We start from the raw sequence: 19,677 nt of genomic DNA, 5'->3' as shown, positions 1-19,677 counted from the left end.
GGAAGCTGTTAATAGGCGTGCACTGGGAGCGCAGCGGGGGACGCGCTGTGGTCGCCGGGCGTGGGAGGACCTGGATGCCTGGGCCGCGGCCTGAGGGACTGAAGGGACAGGCCAGCCCGGAGATTTCCCTTTGCTTTTTTCCTTCCCCTTGCAGGGCGGTTAGCCAGGGGCTGCAGTAGATTTCCACTCAGCCCGGCGACTTTTTTGCACATTTCTGCCCTGGCGCACTGAGCGCGCAGCGGCACCTGGCGCTGTGTACGCGGGGTCGAGTCCTACTGGGACTCACTCCGGACGCCCAGGCCTTTTCCCCTAAGGTCTCCTGGTCCTCTAGGGCTCTGTCGCCGTCGGGGGATTGGGTTTCCTTAAGCCAGGGCTTCCCTATATTGGGCAGGAGGAGGAGTCAGAACCCCTCCCCTCCCTCCTCCTCTTCCTCCTCCTCCTCCTCCTCCTCCTCCTCCGCCCACAGCCAGCCTGATTTTTTAATCTAATCTTTTATTTAAAGTCAACAGAGGAGCAGGAACCCCGCGCTCCTGCCTACAAGATATATTTTAATAACTCCCAACCTCTGCCGAGAGGGGCGGCCTTAAGAAATCTCCCTGTTTTCCCCTTCTTGAAGAGTTAGGTAGTAGGGTTGGGGGGTTTCGAGGGTCGGGGCTGAAGGCCTAGGGCTCTGCGCACTTGGGGAGGGGAATTGAGGGGGGCAACTCATGCAAGACGGATGAATCCCAAATGTCAAAAATTTAACACAAGAGCGTCAACTGGGAGAGCACTAAATCAAACCGGTAGCCGATCCCCCAGGGGGCTCCCGGACACTAAGCCTCCCATGTCCCGGTCGGGGAGGAGGGGGGCAGGTGAATGCCCAGCGTGTGACCCGGGAGAGGGAGACTCTTGGGCCATTAGGGGACGTGCCCGTAGAGTAGGCGCGCCCCGTATGCATCCCTGGAGGAGACAGGCCAAAAAGACACTCCATGCCCCCTCCCTCGGTCCTTGGCACGGGACTGCGCCCCCAGCGCCTTGCCCATCTTCCTCCCCAGCTGGGCGGGGACCACTGTTCTCCCATTCCCAAAGAGCCTCCTCCGACCTGCTTGGACCCTTGGTAGTTAAAGACTCCCAGACTTTCGCCCCTCCCGCCTTGCCCATTTCTTTCCCCCGCCTCCCGCCGACGCCCCCAGATCTCTTGGGCTCGCCCTTCCTGAAAGTAGGCGAGGCCCAGCAGCCAAGGCTGGGGCGCAGAAGGAGACGGGTGGGAAGAGGGAGGAGCGGCGCGCGGCGGCCCGGGGGCGTGCCTTCCGCTAGCCCAGCCCCTGGGTGCGCGCGGCGGTGGCGGCGGCGGCCGTGCCTCGCTCTGAGAGACAGGTATCGCTTAGGCGCCATGTTGTGAGCGGAAGTGGGGGAGCGCGCGGCGGTCGCTGTTCTGCTGGGAGCGGGCGCGGGAACCGGCGGGGGGGGTGGGGGCGGAGCCGTGGTCCGGGCGGCGGAAGGAGGAGAGGAAGAAAGGGGCGAGACCCGGTGCCCGGCGGCGGCGCGAGGCTCTCGCTGAGCGCGCGGGTGTCTCTGGCTAGGCGCGCGGCGTTCAGGCGGTCGGTGTCGGCGTCGAGCCTTCTCCCGGGCCGTCGCCGCTGCTGCTGCTGCTGCTGCTGCTGCCGCCGCCGCCGCTGCCGTGGGGCTCGGGCGGCGACGGAGCGGGGCCGGCCGCGGGGCGGGTGGGGAGGGAGGAGGCGGTGAAGGCGGCGGGCCGGGGGGGAAGATGCCGCTGGCGCAGCTGGCGGACCCGTGGCAGAAGATGGCTGTGGAGAGCCCGTCCGACAGCGCTGAGGTGAGTGCAGCAGGACGGCCGGGGCCGGCGCGCCTCCTCCCCGCGCCCCCGCCGGCTCGCACTCCTCCCCGGAGCTGGCCACTGGGCCCCTTTTTCTCCCGCTCGCGTCTCCCCCCGGTTCAGGATTTTGGTTTGGGGTATTGGGGTTGATCTGTTTGCCCGTCTGGCTGTTCCTCCCACCCGCACCCTCACCTCCCTCCCTCGCTCGGGGGGCTGCCGGTGTGGTGGCGCGTGGGGTTTGGAGTGGGCGCTGGGGCTTTGCAAGAAGCAAATTTAATCAACTTTGCGTGGGGAAAGCGGGAGGCAGAGCGGGGGCCGGCGGGGAGTTGGGAAGTTTGGCCCTGCCGGGGGCTTCCCCGGACCTTGGCGACTTTGGAGGCTAAAGGAGGGGTATGGATTGGCTTCGCCCGGGAGCAGGGACGCTCGAGTCCGGCCGAGGGAGGGGGTTGCTGCGGGGATATAGGCGCGCGGAGGCAGGGGTGGTGACCTGTGGGGGTTTTGGGTAAGGGGTGCAGGACAGCTGAGGGTTTTGCCTCCCCTCATCTGCCTGCCGCAGCCGTTTCTGCTGCTGCAAAGGAGAAAGTGGAAGCCTGAGGTCCCTCACCCCCTACCCTCTCGTTCCTGAGGTCGCTGAGCTCGAGGACCCGTCCCTGCGAGTTTAACTTGAGTTTCCTGTCCATGGAGGTGAGAGGGTGATATTCAAGGAGATCAGCCGCTGCCGTAAAGGGCTTTCTGGTTTTTCTCGCCCAGGATCTGGTGGTGACCGTCCCTGAGACACCCACCCGAGTGCCCAAAACCCAAACAATACACCCAAACAGGGCAAAACAGAATTTCCCCGGACACATCACTGCACCGAGCTTTTCGCAGCCGCCCCTGTCCCAGAACCGACTCGGGGTCTGCGAAAATAATCCAGACAAGACCTATTCCAGGGTATCAGCGCTCCTCTCCGGAGTGGAAAATCAATTCCTGATGGTGGCGCGTCTGTGATTCTTCCTTCTTGACTTTTTGCTGTCTTCTATCCCCGCAGCGGACTTTGGGGGGTTACAGGATGATGGGCTGCGTGTGTGTAATAGTTACTGAGTGAGTGACCCCATTTCTGGAAAGCATGACTGAAACGCGGGGGTGGAATGGGGCAGGCTCTGATGAGTGGTGTACTTGGCGGCAGCCGCTGCCCTGCCGGCCTCCGCAGTGTGCGAGGTGGATAGGGTTACTGGTTACGTCAGTAAAGCCGAGGCTCGGTTTGATCTGAGATGCGGGACACTTGCATTCTCGGGTATAATGGAGGGGGAGGGGGATCAGTTCAAATCGCTTTTCAATTTTTTCCCAGTCACCTCCACTGTTGTATAAAAATGTTTACTTGTTCTTCTTAACACAAGCAGGGGTGTAATAGTGCTTACGATTGGTGCTTAGTATTTTGCGACTTGGATCATACTTGTAAAACCGAAATTAAATGCTGTTCTTCAATAGAAAAGACATTGCTATATGTTAAAGAAAGGGAGAAAGAAAAAGAAAATCATGTTTTTGAGACTGGCAGAACCACAAGAATTTTATTTTAAATTGTTATCCCGTCTAATACTATAAATCTTTTATAAGGAAGTCAAATTTAGAATGTTTAATCATCCTCTGGTTGGATAGTGTGAAAAACAGTATGCAACGGGGCTCTTTTCATTTTTTTTCCTTCAGAGATTTTTTTGCATTAAATAATATAGCTAAAAGGTTAATAAAATGTTCTCAAAGTGCTGAACTTGTGGAAAGAAATTTAATTTGCTTTGAGCCTGATTTTTAGATACAAACATTAACAATTGCAACTAAGGATCGGTCCACTTTTCTGCGTGGCATGTATCAATATGTAGGAAAAAATATCATTTAAAATTCCACCTTATCCTTTTTCTATATAGAATACATTTGGATAACGAAGGCACAAAACTGGTATTTATTTAGCACCTACTATGTGTCAGGTCCTGTACCACATGCTGTTTCATTTTACCCTTCCTATGACCCAGCAGGGTAGGGTTATGGTCCCCATTGTTACAGATTAGGAAACCAAATCTCAGAAGTTAAGGGCACAAAGATTATAAATAGTAAATGGCAGAGCCATAATTCAAAGCCAGGTGGATACAATTTATGTGCTTTGCTTTATATTACGGTAGCTGCTTCAAATCTTTTGTGGAAAAATTCAGAGTATGAATAAATAAGCCAGTAGTTAGAGATCATGTATTTTTCAGAAACAAATAGAGTATTATAAGAGGTCTCATTTGGTAAAGCCGTGTTATTTCAGTTGCTATCATGTTGTCTAGAACTTGGCAGATAGGTTTCCACAATTTGCCATTTTCAAAGAATTTTCTTGCTATTCTGGCATAAGGTATGTCAAACAGAGCCAGTGTTGCCTAGATTTATTAAAACTAGATTTTAACAAATTGCCTTTAGATAGGCCCTTTCCTTTGGTTGTTCAGCTGTTTCAAGTAAATTACTTCTGAATACAATTTGGCAATATTGAAGCCAATGAGAAAAGGGTTGACAAGTTCCATTCAGAGGTCTAATACAGATACTTACTATTGTGCTATTTCTTGCCCAGTAGACCCCTATCAGATAATAATTATGTTTTACCAGCGTAACATATTTTTATTTTAAAAAGTCATTTACTTGAGTAAATACATCAAAATTTTTTTCTCCAGGCTGAAGGATTTCAGAGTTGGTCCGTATAGGAATTTTACATTTACGGTCTCATCCCTAGTAGACTGTGAACTCTGGAAAGCACATACTTTTTTTCCTCTCTCTCTCTAAATCCGCAGCATTCAACACAGTGCCTGGCACTTACATATTATGGACTCAATAAATGTCTGTTGAATGAATCATGAAGGTCAGGAATAGGATGATTATGAATCTTATCTCTTTTTTAACATTTTAATCTTACACTGGAAAGAGAACAATTTTAAAAGACCTGAGTGCCTTACTAAAAACACAGGCAGTTTTTTCGATTATTCCTTTACACCGACCTTCCTGCTTTAAGACCTCACACGAGTTTCATGGTGCTCAAAACAAAAAAACCCTTGTGGTTGAACTCAAACGTGGGTCAGAACATGATAGGCTAGAACTAGGTTGAATGTTTAAAGAAGCAAATTTAGGATTATAAAGGAAGTACTATGTAAGCAAAGTAAGGGTTGGTACAAGATAAAAAACAAAATAACTTCCTAAGTGGTCTGGGTGAATTCAGAACGCTTTAATGAGTTATTTAAAGATGATAGTATGCTTTTGAATATTTCACTGTTTAGAAGATGGATAGCAAGGAATTGTGGCTCTTCTGTTCTACAAATTACTTGCTACTGCTGTCAGGGACAGCATTTACTGGATCATAACCCTGACCTAGAGTGACATTTTTTTCTCAGTTGCAGTTGAGTAGATATAACTGATACTAAATTTAAATATGAACAGTTTAGATTTTTAAAATAATAAAATCGAGGTCATTTTTGCTTTATAGAAATGTGTTATATAAAAATGGTCACAATACAATGTGTTGTGTACAATAATGTATACAGTGTTTTATACAATGTGTTGTATGAAAATAGCCACCTTGACTTCCTTTAAACAGGTACCCATAATGCATTGAAAAATATTAACTATATAAATATTTTATTATAAAAAAGAGACCCTTGTGTTGGAGATCAAATTTAGTGAATTGTGCAGCCATTCTTAACCTCAAAGTTTGTATAATATTCTATAGTATAATATATATTATAGTACATAGATTCTATAGTATTTCTACTACATCAATATTGCATAGGTTTCTTATATTTTATCTATAGGGAAAATGTTCTATTAAAATATGATCATTGATTTTGAAAAAAATGTTTTATTAAGTTTCCTTTTCCTGTTTCATTTTTACCACCTTTCAGGTTTTTTTCTTTCCCTCAAGTGGAGATCTGAGGAGAGGACAGGTATTGTTACATGTCAACTGTCAAGTAACTGTGACACATTACTGAACACTTCGTTGTTTTCAGTGATTATGATATAGGATGTCAGTTTTTTAAAATCTAGGGAAGTTTGCTTTATTTTGGCAGCCTGATCCTGTACTGATCAGGTAGATCCAAAATGTGAAACTTCCTGGGTGCATTTAAATTTCAAGATAAAGAGATAAACTTTTTTCTAATTAAAGAAACAAGTATAGGCAGACTTTCCCTTTTCTTTAAGTACTTTTCTGGAAATCGCAATATGTGTATCCTATTTTTATATAAGAAGGGTGGCATAATTGGGCTGTGCACTCCTGACCAAGGACTCGATGTTCAGTAAGTTATAGAATGATCAAAAATGTAGCAGATCATTTATCTAGAATTCTGAATTGCAGAAGAATTGTCCTAAAGTTTTTTTAAATTTATCATCCACTAAAAAAATCATACCATTGTGATAATTAACAAGATTTGCTCTGCAGTTCCATGCTCAGGGACATGTGATCTGCCAGGCTGTGAATGATGGGTGAGGTCAGAGTGGGCCAATTCACCCAGTGCAGAATGGATGCTTTAGACCCAGTGGTTCAGATTATAATGAATGACTGACATGTTGGTGGTCTCCTTGGTAATGCATGAGTGTGATAGTGCTCAGTTTATGTGTCTTGGTGGATAACAAATTTAAAGCATTGGAATACAGTTATGCAAATACATATGTTACATACCCTATTCCCCAATTGACACAATAGAAAAAGCAAGCACCTCCACTTTAATACCTAGCATTAGATGTCTCCCCCCCATCAGTGTGTCCTTTTGCAGTTAATATGGTGACCTGTATCATGAATATAGAACAAATATCAGATCTCAGATATTCTGGTTGATAAATTCAGTACCAAAAAGCATTAAAACAAAAAACAATTGTAAATCATAATCATTAAGTAAATGTGTCAAAATTTAACAAAACAAACACAAATATACTATATACATTTTATAAAACAAATTCAGGATAAAGTGTATACGTGTGGCACAGAACAATCATTTAATACATTTGGTCTATTTTTTTTTGACAATTTTATCAAGCCGTACAATTAGAAAGCCAGTATTTATTAATCCCTAATGCACAGACCCATAGGAGGAGGTTATCTCTTAGGTTAAGCAAACTGTAAAGGATAAATTTTGACACATCAAAAAATTTTTTAAGTTTTTTATTGATACATAATCTTTGTACATATTAGTGGAGTACATGTGATGTTTTGTTACATGCATAAAATGTGTAATGATCAAGTCAGGGTATTTGGGGGTGTTCATCACCTTGAGTATTTATCATTTCTGTGTGTTAGGAACATATCAGGTTCTCTCTTCTAGCTATTTTGAGATATACAATACATTGTTGCTAACTGTGGTCACCCTACTCTGCTGTTGAACATTAGAACTTATTCCTTCTATCTATGTTTATACCCATTAACCAACCTCTCTTCATCCCCCCTTTCCTATCTTCTGGTATCTATCTTTTTACTTTCTACCTCCATGAGATCAACTTTCTTAGCTCTCCCACATATGAGTAAGAACATGTGATATTTGTCTTTCTATCGTTTGGCCTATTTTAAGCAAATACATTAGTTACTAGTAAATAAGCATTTCAATTTTGCTTCTCCTTAATATTTACAAGGAACTTTGCAGGATAATTGAGATTAATGGCAAATTGTTACCATAAGCTTTGGAACCATAAAGACCTGTGTTTGAATCCTGGCTCTGCCACTTAATAACTTTGTAAGCTTATGTAAGTTATTTAATGTCTCTATGCTTCAACATCCTAATCTGTAAATTAGAGATGAAAAAAATTATCTACCTCATAGGATTGTGGTAAGGATTAAATGAAATGGTAATATATGTGAAGTACTTGGTTCAGTACATGATTTAAATGTTTAATAAATAATGATTGTAATGAATCATCTCTCTAAAAGAACTGTCCGAGAAAGTTCTTTGTTTTTCCTCTGGATAATTTTTTTAGAATCCAGCAGAACAATTAAAAATGATTTATTTGATTGATCTGTTTAAACAGAGTCATTGTAATATCTGAATATAATTGTAAGGGTAAGGTGAACAGAAATCTCTTGAATCTTGTCCTTTTTGTATTGTTCCTTCCTCAGTATTGTCCCCAAAGGGAAAATATAAATAAAGAACATTGTGAAGAATATGTGTGGAAGATGGAAGAAAGGAAAGTTTGTTCTCATTTAACATTGCTCAAATTGGAAGGCATCTCACAATCCATGGCATGTCATAGTTTAATTAGCAGTGGGTTTTTTCTTTAATGATATATAAAATAATACTGTATCTTAGACTTGATTGTATCTTATAATCGATGAAATATAGTGTCTCCTGTATGTCAACCTCTTGAAGGTACTGTTTCCCTGAAGAAATGGTTAAAGTCAATACGTAGCATCAATAGGTAAAATTTTAACTTTCTTTCTAAAACATATAAAAATAAAACGTGCACACCTTTTTATATTTTAGGATCAATCAGTTCTAATTTCATTTTTAGGGAAAGAAATTAATATGTCACACCTCCTTCCCCATTACTATAAAATACATTTGCTTTGGTTATTTGAATATGCCCTAAATAATGGAGTTTTCCTATCTAGAAATGTAATCCTTGGATTTTGTCTGTTATGTGGTGTTAGTACTTAAGGAACTCTAAATAGGGCATATGGTATTTTTCAAACCAAGAAGTCTCTGGAGATGTGATGTTAAAAAGAGGTGTATCTGTGCCCCAACAATCATCCCCCATCCAACAACCAAAAAAAAAAAGGGAGAGCATGGCATAATAAGTTCGGGAAATGTGGAGTTAAACTAGATTTAACCAGTGTCTTTACTGTATAACTTAGAACTTTTAAGATGTTGTATATGATGAATCTGCAAAACAGATATAGCCCACAGCTTTTGAGACTTGATATGAGAACCCCTTTTTCATGAACCAGCTATTGAAGTCTCAAAGGACACAAGGTGCTTTGCAGAACACAGTTTTGGATAGTCTCATAACTACAGTAGCATGATTCAATATTGTCTGGAAATGAGCTGTTATATTTAATTTACGCTATCAAAGCCTTTTATTTAAACTTGAGTTTTTGTTTCATTTTGAATTGAAATCTCTCAAAATTGTACAAACATTTTCCATCTTGTGAACTAAAATTTAAATATAATTTAAATAAAAGTTAAAAATTAAACTTCTTTTGATTCGTTTTTCTGAAACTTGACCTTATTCTACCTTAATATGAAGCTAATTGCCCCTACTAAATGGCCCCTACATTGACTTGCTTTGTAACTTATGTCTAATATTTATAGTTTTAAAAACTCTCTTATTATATGCCACTTCATTGCTACTGTTAATCTGCCCGCCTCTCCCATTCTCCTTTTTTAATTAATTGCTTCTAATTTGCAGTTACTAGGTTAATAATAAGAATTTGCAGATAGCTAGGTTAATAATATTTTGATGCAGCCATTTTTAACTTGGGAGTGCTTTTACTTCATCTTTTTTGATGAAATTACAGCTTATTGAATAATGTAAAATAGCATCCTCACCCTTTTTATTGTCTCTGCCCATCATGTACACATACCTCTAGAATCAGGGGTATTTGCTGGGCATATTACCTAATAATAAATGGTGATTTTATGTTTTGATATACCATAACAGAATGACTCCATTACTAGCATTACCTGCTCTGCGTATTTACCTTCCCCTCTTGAAGATGTCAGCTAGAAAGTAGAATGTGAATGAACTAAAGAAGGGACAACTATAATATGGAAAGCTAGCCTACTGCCCCACCCAGAGTCAGGTTTCCACATTGTACTTTTTTGTTCTCATGAAATAGTGCTGGTTTCCTAAATATTGGATCTCCTACACTTAGGTGTAAATTTAAAAGTACTTTTAGATTTCTTGTCATTCTTCTCGCCTATCGGTAAAGTAGAATTACAACCATAGCATAAGTTAAATCGAATTTCCCCATCTTAACCAATGTATCCATAGTCTTTTACATACCTTAAAAAGTAATTATGTTTTGTCTACCATATAAATTGATTTTTACAATCTTACCTATGATGATGATCTCATCTTCAAATCTGTCCTGGTCATCTAGATTTCTGCGAGCTCGGCTCTAATTCTTTGGCCCACAAAGCTTGTTATAGGAAACTTGGTTCAGTCATTTGATATGTTTTAAAAGCAGATGTCAAATGATAGCCTAAAGCAAAAGACCATTTTGACATTAATAGATTCAAGTGCAATGGTTTAGGAGAAATCTTCACTTTAGAAATCCTGTAAAACCTATAGTAAAACCTCAGCTACGTAGAATGTTAATTCAGTTCTTCACATTTAACAGAGGCATCTATCTGAAAATAATATATTAATAATAATAGAGATTTACTCTAAAAACAAAATTTCTAGATTAGCACTGTTCAGTACAGTAGCCACTAACCACGTGTGCCTGTTGAAATGTGGCTAGTGTGACTGAGGAACTGAATTTGTTATTTAATTTTAATTAATTTAAATTTAATAGTCACCAATTGCTATTGGATACCATCTTGGACAGTATAGTTCTAGATTATAGGATTAGTACAAATTGAACCCTTTTTCTACACTAGTGTTTTTTCAACTCTACCTTCTATTATTTGTATTTTGAAATTAGTAGGCTAAAGCTTTTCTAAGAACATATATTTAATATTATTTTTCAAATTATTAATCAGGTTTGTTTTGTCCCTTTCCTGCCCTGAAGATTTTGATAAACCCTACTAGGTGTGGCATACCCCTCAAATCACTATTCTACTCCTATGACTTTACTAGTTTTACAGTGACATTTCTCCTTCAGGTGATAACACTGAAGCACTGGGGGAAATTTAAATATCAAAAAATGTAATTATAAGCTTCCTCTTGTGGGCTGAGCTTATGGACAGAGATACAAACAATAAGAATAATGTCTCAGGGTAGAAAAATATATAATTATCTTTTATACTATTGGATGAATAAATCACATGGTAATTTTTTTAGTTGTGCTAATTAAAACTGGAAAAATGGATTGATACATCTTGGAACGTGAAAGCGTTTTTAAAATTTTTTAGTGTAGAATTTTAGAGCTGAGAACAATTTAGTTCTATTCTATTTATATAAGGAAATTGAGGCCAGGAAAGGTGGTTCATGCCTGTAATCCCAGCACTTTGGGAGGCTGAGGTGGGAAGATAGCTTGAGGCCAGGAGTTTGAGGCTGCAGTGAGCTATGATTGTCCCACCACACTCCAGCCTAGGCGACAGAGTAGAACCCTGTCTCAAAAAAAAAAAAAAAAGGCTGTGCGTGGTGGCTCACTTATGTAATCCTAGTGTTTTGTGAAGCCAAGGCAGGAGGATCACTTGAGGCCAGGAGTTCAAGACCAGCCTGGGCAACATAGTGAGACCCTGTCTCTACAAAAAAAATTTAGAAAAGAAAAGAAAATTGAGACTTACTCAGGCAGGCCTGCCCCGGGTTATATGCTGACAAAGTCAGAGCTAGGGTGTGCAGCACATTTCATTTCATGAAAATTTATTTTGCTATCCACAATGTGTTAATATAACTTTTTAATTTTTATCAAAACTATCTTAAGTACAAATCCTGAAAGAGCCACAATGCGTATAATTTCAAATATTACTTTGTCTCTACCTTCTGCTAATTTCAACTCCTTATGTACTGTGTCAGAGTACTCAAATCCAAACTAAACTAATGTACAGCCTTGCCTTAGCCTTAATTTATAAGTCTGGAAAATACGGTCAGTCCTTAGTTTACAAAAACAAATTCAGAACAGTCCTGCCTACAAACAAATGGTTGGGGATGGGACTGTGGTATGTAAAGATCTCTGCTTTTTCTTTTCCAAGTGAAGATGGAAGGAAACTCACATTTACTGAATGCCCCCTTTGACTAGACACTGTGTATGTCAACTTGAGTAAGGTAGACATAATTATCCTCAGCTTACAGTTGAGGAAGCTGAAGCCTAGAGAGGTTAAGTAACATACTCATGGTTGCACAGCTAGTAAGTAGCTTGAAGGAGCCAGGATTCAAACCTAAGTCTCCCAGATTGCAATTCCTTTGACTTTTCATTAGACTGCCCAGCTTGAATTGAGAACATCTAAGTGAGTAACTCAGTCTAGATGAAATCTGCTACAGGGGTGAAAGAATCCAGGTGGTTTTCATGAGTAGCTATTTTTGTGGGAATGTAGAGGATAGTGACCTAGAGAGAGAGGTGCCTTCATACATATGTATATGTGTGTATGTATATACACCCCACATTTAGTGTTAAATGAAGCTCTCCTCTCACCAAAGGGGCCTACAGAGAAGATGTGATCCTGGCATGAACTAGGAGTGCTGTTCATAATAGTGGCAATGTTCGGTCAATAGGCACAGTTACAAAAATTAGTAAAATCGTTAGTACTTTCCAGATACAGAATGGGTTAAATAGACTTTTGTGGGCTGGCCTGAGAAACAGCATTTATAACATTGTATAGGAAAATGATTTGAGATTTTTAGACAGCTGTCTTGCAAATGAAACTTTTATATTTGAAACAAAAAGTACAGTATTTGAAAAGGAGGGCTGCCTAAACATTACTTAACAGCTGTCCTTACAGAAGCCCCTAGATTGAATGTGCTCTGTTCTTTGACTATAGCTTATTAATCATTACCTCTTTATATTTGCATCCTCAATCTATTTGACACTTCCTCAAAGTGCCAGAAAACAGGATCTGGCTCAACCCAAAAAAGTTAATTATCTCGCCATAGTATAAGAAAAGGAAATTTAAAAGAAAAGTTATACAATCATTGGGTTTTTTCTTTAGACTTTTAAACTATTAGGTTAAACAGCCCTAATTCTTTTTTAAAATTGAGCTATTTACATACCATAAAATTCACCCTTGTAAAGCATACAATTCACTTTTCAATATATTCACAAAGTTGTGCAACCATCACCACTATCTAATTCTAGAACATTTTCATCACCCCAAAAAGAAATTCTATACTCATTAGCAGTCACTCCCAATTCCCTCCTTCCCCTGGCAACCACTAATCTACTTTCTGTCTCTAGATTTGCCTATTCTGGACATTTAATGTTAATGGAATTCTACAGCATGTGGCCTTTGCGTCTGGCTTTTTTCACTTTATATTTTCATGGTTCATCCATGCTATAGCATGTATCAATACTTCATTCTTTTTTATGGCTGAATAATATTCCACTGTATGGGTATACCACATTTGTTTATCCATTTATCAGTTGATGGACATATGGGTTGTTTGTGCTTTTTGGCTATTATGAATAATGCTGCTATGAACATTTATTATATATTAAGTCTTTATATGGACATATGTTTTCAATTCTCTTGGATATATACCTAGGAGTGGAATTGCTGAGTCATGGTAAGTCTACACTTAACATTTTGAGGAACTACCAAACTGTTTACCAACTGGTCTGCACTATTTTACATTCCCACCAGCAGTGTATAAGAGTTCCAGTTTCTCTACATCTTTGTCAACATGTATTGTCTTTTATACTATGGCCATCCTGGTAGGTTTGACATGGTATCTCATTGTGGTTTTGATTTGCATTTCCCTAAAGACTAGTGATCTTAAGGATCTTTCATGTGCTTATTGTCTGTATAGATAATTCTTGAGCTTATTTTGTTATTGATTTGGGGACTTAAATGGAGTTTTGCTCTAATGTTGATACAGAAGTTCCTTATTTATGTTATATATGTACTTCTCAGAAAACTTAGTTTCAATATGTGCTTCTAAAAGATTTTCTTTATTTTTAAATGTGATAAATACAAAGCTTTTCCTAGAACAGTGGTTTTCCTACTGGGTTAATAAAGTCCTAGGTTCTATGAAAGTGCCTTTGGATACCTCCTCACCTGGGGCACCCCTTCTCTCAGAGCAGAATTCCTAGAGGAACACAATACGTAGTTAAATATTAGTTATAGAAGGTTACAGAAAGAAAGCAAAGATTGAGGCAGTGATGTTTTTCCTTAGAGTCTCCTCAGTCTTGTTATGCTATTCTGTAGTTTCTTATTTAAAGCAAAAGTACAGGAATTAATTGAAGGTTAATCAAAACAGAAGGTCTAGAATCTCTGAAATTAAATGTCAACAGATAAATGAATTCTTTTAAAGACCCCATCTCAAATAAAGTGGAGTATACAGGTGTTTTATTTGAAGAAATAAAAACAAAACCCTATTTGTCTCCTTTCCACAAAGTTCTTGGTGGCTATTAGTATAATTCAAGAGGAATAATTATCACAATACATGCCAATATCAATAAGGGGGGTTACTCAGGGAAATATCTTAGGCAAGTTAAAAAAATAAGATTTGCCTTGGATTAATAGAAGAACTGATAAATGACTTTTAAAGTAATCTTTTCCTCCTGGCTCTTTTGAGTATGTATAGTATAGTACTAGGTTAAAATGAATTAAATGGAATTCTTTCCTTTTGAAATATTACAGTCTAAGTACTGGGGTGGACAGGCAGTTTAATAGCATGAAACAAGCTAAATTAGTAAGGAATAATATAAATAGATGTAATTGGATTTTTAGGGGGAAATTATGATCTATAAGCTTAGAGCAGTTTTCCATAGTGAATTTTTTTTTTTTTTTTGAGACAGAGTCTCTTTTGCCCGGGTTAGAGTGAGTGCCGTGGCATCAGCCTAGCTCACAGCAACCTCAAACTCCAGGGCTCAAGCGATCCTCCTGCCTCAGCCTCCCGAGTAGCTGGGACTACAGGCATGTGCCACCATGCCCGGCTAATTTTTCTATATATATTTTTAGTTGTCCAATTAATTTCTTTCTATTTTTGGTAGAGACGGGGTTTTGCTCTTGCTCAGGCTGGTCTCGAACTCCTGAGCTCAAACAATCCGCCCGCCTCGGCCTCCGAGAGTGCTAGGATTACAGGCGTGAGCCACCGCGCCCGGCCTCCATAGTGAATTTTTAACCATAATGTGGAAAACTAGATGTTATTTTCACCATAAAAATTAATCACTTGGTGGATATTTCTGGTTCTACCAAGATGAGGGAACCGTATTCTTCCTAGGTCCTCCCTTATGACTAAAACACCTTACACATACACAACAAACAAGCACAGGAACACTCTAAAGGTGGAAAAAGAAGACAGACTGCCTGCAGACCTTGAGACTCAAAGAATAACACAAGTAGTGAGTTCCCTGGGTTTTCCTATTGCCTCCCATATGTCCTAGGCAGGATGCTATAAAAGCCTCCAAATTGAAACCACCAACAGGCACAGACAAAAAGAGCTCCAAGAAAAGCTTGTTCTCTTTAACCAGATAACTGGCAAATGAGTAGCCAAACAAGACTAAACCTTTTTGGCAATACCCCCCCTACTCTGGCCAAACACCAACAGGAAAACCCAACCCCACCCCAAAGAAGCCAATAGCAGTGCTCTGACTCCCCAACCCAGTAGTGTTGGCTGGGGAGATTAGGGACCTAATTGCCCATTCCCTGCCTAGCAAAAGCAGGCAGCACTTTGGTTCCCCCTGCTGGGTGGTTTTGGCAGACCATTCAGGGAGCTGATCTTTCCTTATTGCACTCTGTGCAGAAGGAGGGTGTGCTCTCACCGGGGTGGTGTCGGTGAAATCTAGCAGCAAGTTGAGCCTCCACCCCAACCCAGAAGCAATGAGACTCAACAAGGTGTGTGAGGCAGAGCTAATCCACACTAAGCCTCTACCTTCACCTGACATCAACAAGGCAGAGCAAGATTTTGGAGGTGGGATTCTCAACACTGCTTACCTCCACTGATGTCAGTGGGGCCCATTGGAGAACTGAGCCTTCATCTTCATCTGGAAAGTAATGGGTGTCAGGGCTAGTTGGCACTCTGCTTCCCCCTTTCTACTCCCCTGTCGTTAGCTGGCTTCTTTGGGGGAGCTGAGCTTTTGGCTCTATGGTGCAGCAATAAAGAAGTATGAGTCAGCCCTCTGCTTTCCCCCTCCCTGTCATCAGTGGGCCCAGCAGGGGCCTAGCTTGAGCTTACACCCCTACTCAGAAGCAATGAGGCTGGTCGGTGCCCTACTTTTGCTGGGACTGAGAGTGGAGCTGAACTTCCATCCTACCTATCTGCAACAAAACAGTGTGAGTCATTGATCTACTTTTGCCTGGGTGGTATTGGTGGGGCCCAGAAGGAAGCTGAACATACACACTCAGCTTGCCCTCACACTACACCTCAACAAGAGGACTACCTGCTAAAAAAGAATATTTAATAGTATCCAGAGTCTTATAATCTCCAAAATGTCTATTAGTAAAAAATCACTTATACCAGGAGTATACCAGAATACTCACAACATAAATGAGAAAAGACAATCAACACGACACCAAAGCTGTGATAATTCAGATGTTGGAATTATCTGACTAGAATTTTAAAATAGCCATTTTAAAAATGTTTCAGTGAGAAATGACAAACACACTTGAAACAAATGAAAAATTAATCTCAGGAAAGCAAGTTATAAAGAAGAACCAAATAGAAATTTTAGAACTAAAAGACATAATAACTGAAATACCTACTACATAGGCTAAAGAAGAATGGAGATGACAGGAAAGACTAATCATTGAAGATGGAATAGAAGTGACCCAATATGAACAACAGAGAAAAAATAGACTGGGAAAAAAACGAACAGGGCTTGAGAAACATTAACAAGAGTTAACATTTATCTTATCAGAGTCCCAGAAAGAGGAGAAAGAAAGTAGATCTGAAGAAATAATGGCTGGAATTTCCTGAAATTTTGCAGAAGACATAATCGTACAGGTTCAAGAAGCTGACTTAATCCCAAATGAGATAAACCCAAAGTCATCCACTCCCAAACAAATCAAAATAAAAGTTTTGAAAGTGGGGAGTTACTGTTTAATAGGCATAGAGTTTTAATTTTGTGAGACAAAATTTTGAAGGTTCGTTGCAAAAAATGTAAATATACTCAACACTACTGAACTGTATGCTTAATAGTTCAGTGAATTTTATGTGTATCTTATGACAATTAAAAATCGTTAAAAAATTTTTGAAAATTAATGACAAAGAATCTTTAAAGCAGCTGGAGAGAAATGAACTATTACCTATAGGGAGCAATTCACATGACAGCAGATTTCCCATCAGAATCTATGGAAGCCAGAAGGATATGGCACACCATTTTACAAGTGGCTAAAGAACTGTCAACCCAGAACTACATGCCCAGTGAAATTATCCTTCAAAATGAAGGTGGCATCAAGGCAGTCTCAGATGCAGGAAAACTGAGAGAATTTGTCAGTAGCAGACCCTGAAAGAACGGCTAAAGGTAGTTCTTCAAGCAGAAAGGAAATGATAAAAGAAGGAAACGTGGAACATCAGAAATAAATAATACTATGAATTCTGCATGGTCTCTTCCAGAAAATAAAGGGAGAGGGAACCCTTCACAGCTCATTTTATGAGGCCAGTATTACCCTGATACTAAAACCCAAACATAGTACAGAAAACTACAGGCCAATATCCCTCAAGAACATAGACACAGAATCCTCAACAAAATATTAGCAAAACAAATCTAGCAGCAGATAAGAAGAATTATATACCCTGACCAAGTTGAGTTTATTCCATGTAAAGCTGTTTCATTATTCAAAAATCATTCAAGGTAGTCCAACATATTAAAAGGATAAAGACGAAAAATCACATTAATGTAGAAATTGCATTTTTCTAAATTAAACATTCATAATAAAAACTCAGCAAAGTAAGACTAGAGGGGAACTTTCTCAACTCAACAAAGAACATTTACAGAAAACCTGCAGCTAACATCCATACTTAATGGTGAAAGACAATGGTTTCTTCTTAAGATCAGGAACAAGGCAAAGATGTCCACTCTCACCACTGCTATTCAACGTAGTCCTGGAAGTTCTTGCCAGTATAATAGATAAGAAAGAGAAATAAAGGCATACAGATTTAAAAAGGAAGAAATAAAACTGTCCCTCTGCAGGTGATATGTGGTCACCAATGAAAATCCCATGAAATCTACAAATAATTGGAACTAATGAGTTCAGCAAGGTTGTAAGATACAAGATCAGCATACAAGAATAAATTGTATATATACTAGCAATAAATTTGTGGAAACAAACAGTACAAATTATTATATAATTGCTCAAAAATACTTGGGTATAAATCTAACAAAACACATATAGGATTTATATGCTGAAAAAAAATGCCAACAAAAATTAAGATCTAAGAGGAGAGATGTATCATGTTCATAGATTGGAAGACTCAACATAATAAAGATGTTAGTTCTCCCCAAATTCATCTATAGGTTTAACACAAGCTTATTGTAAAAGTTATATGGAAAGGCAAAGGAACTAAAACAGCTAGAACAAAATAAAAATAAAATGCGAGGAATTATTCCACCTGATTTTAAGATACTATATAGCTTCAGTAATCAAAATACTGTAGTATTGGCAAAGGAGTAAACACATAGATCAATGGAACAAAATAGAGAACCCAGAAAGAGACCCACACAAGTACAGCCAACTGATTTTTGTGAAAGTTACAAAAGCAATTTGATAGAGGATGGATAGATAGCTTTTTCAACAATGGTGCATGGAGCACTTGCACATCTATGGGTCAAACAATGAACCTCAACCCAAACCTCACACTTTATACAAAAATTAATTTAAAATGGGTGGTGGATTTAAATGTAAAATGTGCAACTAGAAAACTTTTAGAATTTAGACATAGGAGAAAATCTTTGGGACTGTGGGCTAAGTGAAGAATTCTTAGACCTGATACCAAAAACACTCCATAAAAGGGAAAAAATAAATAAATTGGACTTCATCAAAATTCAAAATTTTTTCTCTGTGAAAAAGACCCTGTGAAAGGGATGAAAAGACAAGCTACAGCCTGAGTGAGAATATTTGTAAACTTAGTTATCTGAGACACGACTTGTATCTATAATATATAACTCTCAAAACTCAACAGTAACAAAGACAATCCAATTAGAAAATGGACAAAAGAATAGACACTTCACCGTAGAGAATATATTCATATCAAATAAAGATGTGAAAAGATGTTCAACATGGTTATCAGGGAAGTGAGAATTAAAACCATGATGAGTTACCACTACCCACCTATTAGAACAGCCAAAATAAAAAATAGTGGCAAGACCAAATGTTGGTGAGGATGCAGACAAATGATCTCTCATACATTGCTGGTGAAGTTGTGAAATGATACGGCCCCTCAGGAAAATAGTTTGGCCATTTCTGAATACACTAAACATATGATCTAGCAGTCGTACTCCTGGGCATTTACCCCAGAGAAATGAAAACTTATGTCCACATAAAAGTCTGTGCACAAGCGTTCATAGCAGCTTTATTTGTAATATCCCAAACTTAGAAACCAAATGTCCTTCAATGGGTAAATGTTTAAACAATCCGTGGTGCGTCCACATCATGGAATACTTCTACTCAGTAACTAAAAAGGAATAAATTGTCAATATACGCAACTTGGATGAATATCTGGGGAATTATGCTGAGTGAAAAAAGGTTACATGCTGTATGATTTAATTTATATAACATTCTCAAAATGATAGAATTATAGAAATGGAGAAGAAATTAGTGGTTGTCAGGGATTAGGAAAAGGGAGGTGTGTTCATAAAGGGGCAACATGAGGGATCCTGATGGTGATAAACTGTTTAGTATCTTCACTATGGTGGTGGACGTAGGGACCTACATAATGTGATAAAATGGCATAGAACACACACACACACACACACACACACAAATGAATGCCTATAAAACCAGTGAAATCTAAGTAAAATCTGTACATTGTACCAGTATCAATCTCCTGGCTTTGACAGGAAGTTATGGAAGATGTTACCACTGGGGTAAACTGGGTGAAGGGTGTATGGGACCTATCAGTAT

The 19,677-nt window shown here is 39.7% G+C and overlaps 1 protein-coding gene across 1 annotated transcript in view; it reads left to right on the top strand.

The window, feature by feature from the left end:
* Window positions 1-1,568: 1,568 nt before the first annotated feature.
* Window positions 1,569-19,677, top strand: part of RPS6KA3 (ribosomal protein S6 kinase, 90kDa, polypeptide 3) — a 116,620-nt gene continuing 98,511 nt past the window's right edge. The window contains exon 1 of the mRNA XM_012651678.1: window positions 1,569-1,816. Within this exon, the coding sequence (XP_012507132.1) occupies window positions 1,748-1,816 (69 nt within the window). The 5' untranslated portion in view covers window positions 1,569-1,747. The remainder of the gene's footprint in view (window positions 1,817-19,677) is intronic.

The sequence above is a fragment of the Propithecus coquereli genome, unplaced genomic scaffold (genome assembly GCF_000956105.1).
Source record: "Propithecus coquereli isolate 6110/MARCELLA unplaced genomic scaffold, Pcoq_1.0 Scaffold362, whole genome shotgun sequence".
NCBI lineage: Eukaryota > Metazoa > Chordata > Mammalia > Primates > Indriidae > Propithecus > Propithecus coquereli.
This window is presented reverse-complemented; position numbering and strand designations above follow the sequence as displayed.